General features: G+C 37.8%; 1 protein-coding gene and 1 long non-coding RNA gene across 7 annotated transcripts in view; both read left to right on the top strand.

Annotated features, from left to right (window-relative positions):
- The window catches only part of KYNU (kynureninase), a 58,466-nt gene extending 57,071 nt beyond the window's left edge, over nt 1-1,395 (top strand). For all 5 annotated transcript variants that reach the window (XM_063161575.1, XM_063161574.1, XM_063161576.1 and 2 more), the window contains one exon: nt 1,070-1,395. In XM_063161575.1, the coding sequence (XP_063017645.1) occupies nt 1,070-1,222 (153 nt within the window). In that variant the 3' untranslated portion in view covers nt 1,223-1,395. The remainder of the gene's footprint in view (nt 1-1,069) is intronic.
- Nucleotides 1,396-3,930: 2,535 nt separating this feature from the next.
- LOC134421111 (uncharacterized) lies at nt 3,931-11,173 on the top strand. Of its 2 annotated transcripts, XR_010028528.1 has the most exons (4): nt 3,931-6,460; nt 6,806-6,941; nt 8,991-9,061; nt 9,951-11,173. It is a non-coding gene; the product is annotated as an uncharacterized LOC134421111 (long non-coding RNA). The 2 variants fall into 2 exon arrangements; XR_010028527.1 differs by having other exon boundaries at nt 3,931-6,941.
- The last annotated feature ends 1,061 nt before the right edge of the window (nt 11,174-12,234 follow it).

Here is a 12,234-nt window from a genome sequence, read left to right as displayed (position 1 = left end):
AGCAGTCAATACATAGAGTTATTTTATAAATTATTTGTTGTATTATTTGTTGCTGTATTGCCCTTTCACTATTGACCTATTTCCAGTAGTTCTGGAGTCACTGCTGGGGTTAGAGCTGTATCATGGGTGCATTAGGATGGGAGGCACAACTACAGATTTACATGACAAGGAACTCTGAACTTACATCAGTCCCCTTCTTGATCCACAAGTGGCCAAAAGCTTTGTGAGACATAGAGATGGAGCAATGGAAAAGCTGCCATTTCCCTGTGAGATGTGTTTTAGCACTCAGAAAAAGGAGCCACCTCCTTGTAATGGCACAGTTACCATCGAGCACTGCTCCAAAAGAATAAAAGTGAAATTTAAGGCCGTACATTGGGTGATTTAGATGTGCTGGGAGGTGAGGTTGATAGCATAATGCCATATAAATGAGATATCAGTTTTATTTCTGCTGGTCACCTGTCTCCCCAAGGGCACCTCTTTTAGGTTATGTATGCTGCTGCCTTGGTGCTGCCAGGGAATTCCAGGAAGTCCTGCTTTTAGCAGGGCATGGGGCCTCACACTGTTGGCTTGTCTTTGCAATGCAGTGATATTTTTCAAATATAAGAGATTATTATATTCAGGAATATGTTCAAATCACAGTGAGGGGAAGAAAAATACTGCAATGCCTCACCATTACCTGTATCTTTAGAACAAGACACTCACACACTGGAATGGGGGGTTTTGTGCTCTTTTTTTTGTCACCTCTGTGCCTCTTCAACTCTGAGTTGCTACAGGCATTAAAGTGAATTTTGGGGCTACATAGTTGGTTTGGAGCCCTCAATGGCACTGCTGAAGTCCTGCCCATCCTGAGCTGTGCATAATTTTTTAGGCTAAACTACTCTCCTTACTAAATTTTTCACAATCATGCTCCTCACTGTAGCTCCTTGAGCATCCCAAAGGTTTTACATGTGCTTCCTTGTCAGTCCAGTCATTCTTCCTTGAAGACAAGTTGTGGCATTTAAAAAATAGAGCCTGACAGATAGACAAGAAGTGACCTGAATTTACTGAAAGTTCCCTCTCTGTTTTGCAGTGTGACATGCGGGAACCAAACGCTCTTCGCATTGCCCCAGTTCCTCTCTACAATTCCTTCCTTGATGTGCACAGATTTATTGAAATCCTGGGATCTGCAATTACATCTTCAAAACAAACAGCAAATAATACTGTGCTATCTGGTTCTTATTGATGGCTCAGCTGTACCTTTTAATCTATTTCTGACTAAGATGCATTTATCCTGCTGAGTGATTCTTTGCTTCGAGTAGACCGAGCTATATCCCATGCAATTTGCAAAAAAATGACTGTGCTTGAATAGTTATTTACAACAGACATAGTTTTATTAAAGCTCATATTTCAACTCTGCTTTGACTTTGACTTCATGAATTAGTATGCTTTGTATATTTTAATGGGGCTCTTCTTAAACATTTTATATAGTTTTATTACATTAGCCTTGAGAAGCATGGAAAAATTGCTATCAACTAGAACAGGGATGAAAAAAAAAATCCCTTCTTTATTATAAAAATTATGCATAATAAAATGCAGAAAATAGACAAATCACCAGCTGTTAAAAGATACAGTCCAATTTACATTTTTAATTTAGTAATTCTATTTAAAGCACAGGGTATATTTGAAAAGTAAAAGTTGAACAATTGTTTCAAAACTCCTGACTGCTGCACACCGAGTTTTTCAAAGGGCCAAATATTTTGAAATTTTGCTTGAATGAATGATTTAATTGAAGAACGAATTTCCATTGCAGATACCTTCTTTGGTGTGATACGGTTGTCCAAAACAAACCATTTTATCTTTTCTAGGTAGTCCTGCTGGAGAGGAGGAGCTGGAGGAAGCTGAGTGGAGTTGTAGACCCGTGTAAGGCAGCGTGAAGGGCTGTAGGAGCACTCCCTGCAGCTTTAGTGAGGCTTAGTTGGGATTAGGCAAAATGAACCCTGAGCTCTTTAAGCAGCAGCAAAACATCTCATTGTTAGCTCACCGTGTGGCCCGAATTTTTACAGAGATTTGCACCAGGCAGGCAAGAGCAGCGTAGAGAAACTGCTTACATTTCAGCAACTCTTTATCCAAAGTTGTTTTAAGGCATAAATAACACCTAGGCATAATTGGCAATTAAGCCCTAAAGTCTGCAGCTATTCACGCGGCGTTTTCCAAGAATCAGCTGAAACTTCCTCTCTGATGATGTTCAATGTGTCTCATTTTTGGTATGAAACACTCACAAAATTACATCCAGTAGTGCTTGGAATATGTGAAGGGAGCCTATAATAAAGACAGGGACAAACTGGTGTGGTAGAACAAGGGGGGTGGTTTTAAACTGGAGGAGGGTGGATTAAGGATAGAGATAAGAAAGCATTTTTTTACACTGGAACAGAGAGGTGGTGGGTGCATCCCTGGAAACATTCAAGGCCAGGCTGGACGGGGCTCTGAGCAGCCTGCTCTGGGTGTCCCTGCCATGGCAAGGGGACCCTTTAAAAGGTCCATTCCAACCCAAACTGCTCTCATTCTATGGTACTTTTTATTCTACTTCAAGAGTTAGGAAGGATTCTGGGGACAGTAAGGTGTTCTCTAGATCTCTAGTCTCTAGAGAATTCGACTTGGTAATTCAACAATCTCTAGAGAATTCTACTTGGTAATTCACTTGGTAAGTATTCTACTTACCAAGTGAAGTGAAGGATTCAGGGGAGAGTGAGGTGTTCTCTAGATCTCTAGTCTCTAGAGAAACTGAGTTTTGCTCACAGTTACTTTTGCTGGTTGAAACTTTCACACCCTTAGAGCATCTCCTGCAACATAAGGAAACCCAAGGGCCTTCACAGCACCAACCTGTTCTCTAAAATTCCCCAAAGATGTGTAGTGCTAAACCCCTTGCTGCACTGATGCCTATTTTATTGGTTGTAATATGCAGGGGAAAGCTGAAAGAAAGCAGGGGAAAGCATCTGTTGGTATTTTTAGTGCTTGTGAAGAGAAAGAAGAGCTCCTTTAACCAGAATATTGTTATAAAGAATAGCACAGGAGTTTTAATCAGTTGGAAAGCTTTGTCTCACTCAAGAGGTTTTGATTGCACTGACGCAATTTCTCCTCGGTTCAGCTGAGCTGGATCATGCTGCAGCCCAGGTATTTGTGTTTTTGTGGGGTTATTTTTGTCCTGCACCTGCAGCTCAGCTACTTTAACTGATCTCAGAGAAGGGCCATTTTCCATAAAGTGACAGTTGATGCAAAAAGCACTGAATATAAAAATGTGCAGGTCCACAGTGTTGAAAAGGGGTTGAACTCAGTGTCAGTGCCTTTGCAGCACTTGTGTGCAAATGCCAGCTCACTCTTCCATCTTCCCTGTAAAGTTAGGCAAATTAAATTCAGATATGGATGTAGATAATATTGTAAAATATCTTATTCTAATATCAGCTCAAACCCCAATGGACTAAGAATCCCCAAATCTCTTTCTAAACAGCATCTAGACCTCATGTCTGGACAAGCTGTCTTGGCAGTTCTGGGGAGATAAACTGATTTTTGAGAAGTTTGAGATCTGCCTTTGATTCACACTGTGAAAATAACTTCTTGTGTTTCAGAGGAAAGTGAATCACATAGTAGGTAAGTACTGAATATATGCAGTTCAGTTTTCAAAGACTAACAGATTAATAAAAAATATTTGATAACATTTTGTCTTTTAGTATGATTTCAGGCTACAGGTACAAATATTGACTTTACAGATATGTATTTGTGTTCCATTTGATAGATTTGATTAAATACAGTGCATCAAAACTCACTTATTTCAACTATTTTGAATTATTATCTCTTTTTTACTTGTGACTTGTGATAATAAAACTGAAAGCTCCTTGCATTTATAGGCATATATATATACAAATAAATTCAGAAAATTATTTCCAAAAAGTGAGGGAAGCCTATATTGCAGTTTACTCATTTTACTGAAACAAAATTGCAGCATAAGCACCAGTTTCACATGGTCTTTCCCTACCTGAAGTATAAGCTTTGCAAAATGAATAATACTGGAAGTTAACATTAGGTGTCAGTATTTTACATATTATTTAGCAAAAGAATATCAAGGGAAAGAGCTTCTGTGAAAAAAAAAAAAAAAAAAAAAGAAGGAGAATATTGCAGTCTGCTTTTTCAAATGCTTTAAGTTATCACAGTTAGAGTAATATCAGGAATAATTATGTGTGAAATAATTAATTGTGTATACCCCGAATGCTTCTTGCTAGTTACATCTCTGATTTAAAATTCAATACTAAGTACCACGGCTTTCTAATTGTGATAACACTTCATTCTTGGATTGTCTGAAGAAATTACATTTTTCAAATTGAACTGCAGGACATGAGGATCTGTAGATGACAGAAAATTGATACCCAGGTAGAGGGAGAAAATGCCTACAAAATGAAGGCAAATGTGAGTATGCAGATACCTGGTTGTGTGTGATCTTTTCCAGCAGCATAAACAACATATAAAAATGCACAGAACTCTTAAGCTCACTGCAACTGTTGAAAATATGAGGAAGAAATACTATGGGATCCATCTGTGCATTTTTAACCCTGTTCTGCCATGGGAACACCAAAGCCAAGGCAAAGTCTCCCTTCACAAGCAGCAAAGGATGCCTTTGTCTTCCAAAAGAACAATATAGTCTGAGGGAAGGAAAGGGCATGAAATAATAATGTTTTCATCTGAGCTTGTGGCATTACAGAGAGTGGGAAGGATGTGACTCCTTTGAAGAGCTTGAATCCCAAAAATTCCTTGTCTGACAGTGACAGAACCCACCTTGATTTCATTTTACCAGCAAATTATTATACATTGGTAGACGTAGTAAAAAAGATGCAAGAAAGGATGGAAGATACTAAACCAAAATAATTAACTTTTTAACCTGTGTTAGATATTCCCAAACAGTACTGGGTACACTGGGAATTCCCTGTGAAATTACAGCCTTTGGGGTAGGGATGGGCTTTGGTTGGGATCAAAAAGGTGAAAAGAAACATTTTGGGGCTAAATCCACAGAGGGGCCTGATAGGATGTGTCGACATCAAAGCAGCCACATCAATATTTTATTTTAATACGTTTCCCTGAGTCACAGAATTGCTGAGGTTTTAAAAGAACTCCAAGATCATAGAGTCCAACCACTCACACTGCCATGTTCACTGTTATACTGAAGCCATGGTGAGGTAGGTGTGTTATTTCCTATAAAAAGTGTGTATAAAATACAGTTCACAGGGAGCTGACATGCCCAGAGACCCCTCCAAAACCTCTGCAGGTTCCCATCTGAACCCCTGGGCCCTGAAGCTGGTGCAAATATATTTCTGAAAAGCTGCTCACTCTCTGAGACCAGCTGAGAGACAGTTTTGCATCGTAAGCTTAAACTTTTGTCAATATTTGTGAAATATATTTAGACAGCTTATTCAGAAATGAGTAAGTTATAGATCAGTAATTCATACTTTTTATATCCCGAGTTTTTATTTCCTAAACTTACTCTTCTAAGCATCGTTTTATGTTTCTAGTTAAATATAAGTGAGAATTGATTGGGGTATTTCTCAATGGAATTCTATCTTTATTTCATCATAATTGCTTCATATTTGAATAATGACAGATGAACTACTTCATTCAATTGCAGTTTTAAGGCTTTGAAGTCACAATAGCAGCAAAGGATTTAAATCCTGAAACCATTATTATGGCAGAGAAGACATCAGGGAAAAGGAAAACTTATGGTAGTGTAATTTTCTAGACAGAAAAATTCTTCTGCGGTTGCACTTTTTTTCTTTTATTATATTTTCTCTGGACATTTTATTAATGTTAAAAGAACCCTGGAAGAAGAGATTGGAAATGCTGAATGAGAGTCCTACTGTAAGTAAACTTCTGTAGTTATTTGGCTTTGGAGCTGGCTACAAACCTTTTAAAATTCTGGGCAGCTGCAATACTGTATTTCACCAATAAAGAGTTCATTAGATCTTTCTTCTCTCTGACATTTTACATCTAGTCCTGAGTACATGTTAATACTCCAAGGTATGAATTTCAAAGTTCCCTTTATCTTTGTGTACAGTTTTAAGCAATTAATCAAATGATAATATACAGCTTTAAGATTAGAAACGAATTGTGAATTTAAAGTATATGTTCAAAAAGTTTCTACATTATAATTTGGGGGGGTGGGACCTCATCAACTGAACTTAATTCTGGTGTTATTTTTTATTTTTTTTTACCTTACATTTTACTGAGGAATTTTGAAGTGATCCTCAAATTGTTAAAACATGACCAAATGGTCTATCCAGGATAGTTCTTCCTCCTCAGAGGCTACATCAAAGTGGCAGAGACATAGAAAAATCATTATTCAATATGTTCAAAATGATTCCCACGTGGGGGAAGATTTATCCAGGCTTCTGAAATGAGCGTGGGGGCAAACAGCGCCGAGACCCCTTCATCTGAAATAAAAGTGAGTGGCAGCTGTACCATCCCTGAGCAAGGCAGGAATTTGAAGATATGCATGAAGTGTGCTGGGGTGGGGGTTGCCACATAATTTTGGCAGCTGGGGCCAAATCCAACCTCTTGAGTTCAACCTGTAACTTTTCTACTCCGAGGACGTTCCTGGTGCCTCAGTTTTGAAAGCCTGGGGTGGGGTGGCTGCTCCAAAGGTAATTGGGATGGAACATCTGCAAAGTTCCCTTTGATACCTGAGCACAAGGCATTAAGGACTGGGGGTTTCTAAATGTCATCAATGAATACCAGCAGAAACACGCTTGTAATTATTTTGCCTGTATTTTCTGTTTTATTCACCAAGGTGTGTCAAGCACACAACACCCTTTCTTCTTAATGACTGTGTTATTTTAATTTTCACCTGGGAGGTTAAAGGCAATATTCAGAAATATTCATTCTTCAGACAAGACATGGAAGCAGTTGTAACATCTTAGCTGAAGGTTTGTGCAAAATGCTCAGATGTTGTTTTGTGTGGTATCTAATTTAAACCATTGTGGCCATGAGGAACAGATGCTGCCAGTTCTTGCCTTCTTCTGTGGAAAACACCTCACAACTGGGTAATCCGTGAACTTTCCTTTTTCAAGATGCTTCTGGACTTTTCTGTACTGCTTCTACTTAAAGAGAAAAAACGTGAAGTTCTCATTTAGAAGAATTGTGAGTGAAAGAACATATTCACCTGCTTCTGAATTCTCTTCATTGACCCTGAAAGTGTGGGGCTTTTTTCTTATTTTTAAACTGATGTGAAAATCCCACTTATTATAGAATCATAGAGTCATTTATATTGGAAATACTTTAAGGTCACTGAGTCCAACCTTAGACCTGCTTCTGCCAAGTCCACCACTCAACTATTTCCCTGATTTTTGTTTGACTTCCAGTTTCAATACAGCACAGTACCAGATTAATTTAATGACTTTATAAACCCCATTGCAACATTTAATTTTTATTTGATTTTGAAAGAATTTGGATTAGAAAAGATAAATTTCTTCTACATTAATACAGCAGTGACAAGTACACTGAATTTTGAGAGGTTATCCTCAACTTTTCAAATGTATCTACTAAATGAAAGATCCTGCATTGCTTTGTATCAGGTGTGGATGAAGGATAAAGCTACGTGTCAATTTTTGAAATATCCCAAGTTCTGTGGAAGATGATGTAGCTTATGACTGCTTGATTTTCATTAGTATTCTTATTTTATTCAAACTTTCTCTCTTTAACTGCATATTAAAGCTGAAGTGATAAAATGCCAGAAGAAGTATGAATCACCAAAGTTCTATGTCTGATCTTCTGACATTTTTCTGAATGAATATTGAAATGCTTCTCAACAAAAGATCTTGAAATTGTTCCATCAGTAATCAGACCCAGACTTGACTTGAAAAAAATTCTTTTTATACTTAGTTATGAAAAGCATGCTCTTAATTATAATGATGATCATTAAAACAAATGTCTTGGAAGGCTACTATTTTCAATTCAAAGTCTCTTCAAAAGCATATGAAAAATCTGATATATATAACAGGTCTATCCCAAAAAAATATTAGAAAAACATCCCAAATTAATGGGATATATGATATCCCACATTATATGTACATGTATGTGTATGTATATGTATGTTCTTCTCTAGAGAATCAGTTGGTTCTGTCTTTAATTCTTTTTTTTCCACATTTATGGGAAGTGTAAGACATGGTTTAATTTGATGAAATCAAACATTCAGTGAAAACAAAGGCGTTAGCTCTGAAATAAGACATCAGCTTTGCTGGGCTGTAGATCCTTTGAACTTGGATGACATTGTCTCCGAGGACATGATGTTTGATGAATTTTAGACTTTAAAGCCTTTGGTAGGAAAAATTAGTCCAGAATCTGTTCCTGTAGGATGGGGAAAAAAACTCATTCTTCAAAAGATCAGGAAAAAAATGATGTCATTTTCTATTTCCCTTAAGTACCTTTTCTTCAGATGCTTATATTGGAAAAGGCTCAAGAGCCATGAATTTAGGGGCTTATGCTGCAAGTGATCAGGGCATTTATGTCCTCTCTGTACAGAATATTGAGGAGAAACAAAAAAAAAAACCCTCTTAGAATTTAAGGATAAAGGGCTCTGCGGGTAAGATGGCCTTACAAAACATCGCTGACTAATTTTAATCTATTAATTTAAAATAATGAACATAATGATTTGTGTAAAATTACTTTACCCCTGTTATATGCCAAATCTGTCAGGAACAGCTGCTTTGCATTCAATATATCATAATGACATATACTGTGGAGTTGTAATATTTAAATTTCTTTTCATTAAGGCCCTATTTTAGATTTGCAAGCTTATGCACAGGGGGAGAGGGGCTGGTGCCTCCTTCGACTGTCGCTGTTAAAGGTTATCAAAAAGAACTCTTGGCTCTGTGAAGAAATAAGTAATGAGTGCAAGTTGGTTTTGCAGACCCTGTTACAAGGGAAGAATAAACCAGGATTAAAAAGCCTCATGGAGAGTATTTTTTTCCCAACAGGCCTAATGTTTAATGGGTTTTTTTGCTCAGAAGATTTAGGAGGGTCACAGTAACTGGAGCTTGAAATAAAGGTGAGTTGATAACACAGGTGGGGAGGTGGACTGAAGGGTTTTTAATTAATTAAGCTTTTGTAAAAACCTAGAGGCTGCAGCAGAAACTCCTTCTCTCACTCTTTCCTACATCCTAAATACTTCTAAAAGTATTACCTAGCTCTAAATATCACTCTTCTTTGGAACTGCTGATGATACACTTTGTCCTGTCTCAGGGTTTGCCTGGACTTATGGAAAAAAATGGGTCTTGATGAACATTTCTCACAGCTCAGAAGGTCCAATTCTGGCTGAGAAGAAATTAGCATTGCAATAATTTTGCTAAACATCCCCCACACACACACCTCATGCAAAAGTGGAGATGTTGCAAAACATAGCTCCAGGCTCCTTCTGCTGTAGCCTGGAGGTGATTCTTCCATGAAAACCTAAGGAGGTGACGGCATCTCAGGGTAAGACAGCGCTGGGTACCTGATTTAGGACAGTTCATATCAATCTTGGCAGATTAACAAAACATAAAGTGTTCCAAAAACCCAAGATTACAGGTATGGGCCAGAGCAGAGGGCAACATGGCCTTGAGAAACAAGGGAAAAGGAAGTCTCTGAGTTGAGAGACCACAGACTATAGAATTAAAAGGAACTGAAAAACTGGAACAAGCTCAAGAGCTATAGAATGAGGGCTATCGGTTTTCTATTTTTGTGTGCTTGGAGCAAGCTGAAATTCACTCTATTTCCACGGACATGTTGAAATGCTCTGAGTAAGGACATTCTTATTTTCTGTAGGTGGCTGCTGTGACTAAGCCTTCCAAGAAGTGCAAACAGCCAAACATATCTAATGCTCAGCTTGGTGGCTATGAGTTGCTCTGAATGTGCCCTTCTTATTTTCTTTTTTTTTTTTTTTCTTTTTTCTTCCTCAGATCTGGATACCCCCATTCACCAATAACCTGATTTCCTGACATCTCCCAGATGCTGTGAGAATACAGCAATTGCCTGCCAGAAGGAGGGAGCTGAGGAAAAGGGCAAAGGGGTAGAGCCATGCACACAAACTACAAGGATCTGTATATTACATGAGCAAATAAAATCACAGGAAGGGATTGGAACTGACATAAGGAATTAATTAATTCAACTAACTGCTTCAAGTCTTTGATAAACTGATTTATTTGATGCTTCCCAGTCCATTCCAAGCAGCACAGTCTCCCCTGAAAGCTTCTGGACATGAGAGAGGACATTAATCTGTCTGCAGAGGAGTTTGACATCCTGCAACTGACTCTCCCTTGCATTTGTTGTTTTCTTTTTCCTGGCACCAGTGCCTGGACAGTTCTCGTGTGCTCTGGGATGGCAGCATGGCTGAGAGCAGAGCTGCCACTTGGATAGAGCAAGAGACAGGAGAATACTTCAGCAATTCTTATTTCCACTAGATTTGATGGGCACACATTGGTTTTTTTCGTGAATAGCTTTTTTGGCTGCTTGCTTTTGCTTTGTTTATTTATTTATTGTGAATGGGGACTTCGATCCTGTAGACATGAGACTGATTTTCCTCAAAGGCTGAAGCAGAAGGAGAAAACATCTCAGACCATCTTATCTTTGTTCTCTGTTCCTCCTTAGCATGGGATTTTACAGGATTTGGGACTTTCTCCACTGGAAACTATTCACCAAGTAACTCACACTCCTTTAACAGAGGTAGAAGCAACACTGGCTGAGCATCATTTTTGTGCTAAGGACTGACATATTCCTTCCAGACTCTTCCTTCACCACAAAAACATTGACAAAAACATTGTTTTTGTAGCTCTGACTTGATCACGGGCTCATAGATCAAGATATTGCCTCCCTGAGAGCACAACTCTTTTCTTTTAAGGTTCCTTATTGTGTGATAAAGTGTGTAAAACCACCTTTTTTGGCAGTTTGGTATTGTAGTACTTTTAGCACTCCAGAAAATACATTTACACTGCATTTCAAGCTTGCATGTAACTAAATCCTGTCAAGGAAAGTCTTTACATAATGCATCAACATATGCTGGGGTTTTGTCTCTTTTTTTAGTACAGTATGGCTATACAATGGATTGGAGTGGCTTTTCTAAGTTATTAAATATAGCCCTAGGCAAGGCTGGCTTTTAAAATAAATGGCAAGATCCGTAAAAACACCTGGGAAAGAGAGAGAAAAATGCTATTTTGGATTTTTATAGAACTTTCTTACCCAGTAGTTTTTTGTTAACTTTAGTGCCCTATTTTTTTTTCTTTAACAATGAAATATAGCAATAACTAAGCTTGAAGAATAATTAGGTTAAATCAAAAAAATATATGTTATTTTCTCAGCTATGAATATTCCTACATCCAAACATCATTTTAAGGCAAAATGAAGTTTATTAGGAGTAAATGTTCAGAGAGCTCTATCCTAAACTTCTCTGCTGCTTTCTACAGTCTATCTGTTGTCCAAACTTCAGTGGCTCAACTATTAAGTGATTTAATGTGAGATCATTTTTCTGCTGAAATGTGAATGTTCTGGGTTTTAGACCTCAAGTCACAGCACATATGTTCCTTCCATAGAGCCAACATAAAAGTGCTGGAGAATCTCTAAAGATCTATTCCCTACCACCTGTGACCACTTTGTTAAAACATCTCTTGCACTTTGAAGAATGTGCTAAGGGAAATGGATTGTTTGGGGGGAAAAAGGCAGCTCAGAGTAAAAGGGTTTGGAAGTTGGTAGCAGAATGTTTATAATTCACATTGTGGTTGAGAGAGTTGTGTGAATTCAGCTATTTCTATATATTTATATTTATTTATATATATTTATTTCTATAAATTTATTACATTCAGGCTCCTGCACAATGAGTATTTACAGCCCAAACAGGTGATTTTAGAGGGTGATGCTCACTTGGGCTATGAGCTGTTGAGTTGTTACACAGCCACAAGCATGGACTTCTTGACACATCAGAATGAGCTTCCAGAAACATTTTTGCTGAGATTAAATATTCAAGGCTCTTGTGACAAAAAAATTAAAAAAATAATGGCTGCTGAATGGACATCAGCATTCTGAGCAAATGATTACTATGAGCAAGAATATGAGTTACTGGCCATGCAGAAAAAAAACCCTATATTTGCTCATTTTGAAATGTTCTAAAATTGTGAAAAAATTACATTTCCCTGGTGAAACATGTGGGGGAAAAAAATCATTATTTTTTAGCTGTCCAAGACCAGGTTGGAT

This window comes from Melospiza melodia, chromosome 8, assembly GCF_035770615.1.
Source record: "Melospiza melodia melodia isolate bMelMel2 chromosome 8, bMelMel2.pri, whole genome shotgun sequence".
In the NCBI taxonomy this organism is placed as follows: domain Eukaryota; kingdom Metazoa; phylum Chordata; class Aves; order Passeriformes; family Passerellidae; genus Melospiza; species Melospiza melodia.
Note: the sequence above shows the minus strand (reverse complement) of the source record. Positions and strands in the feature narration are given on the sequence as shown.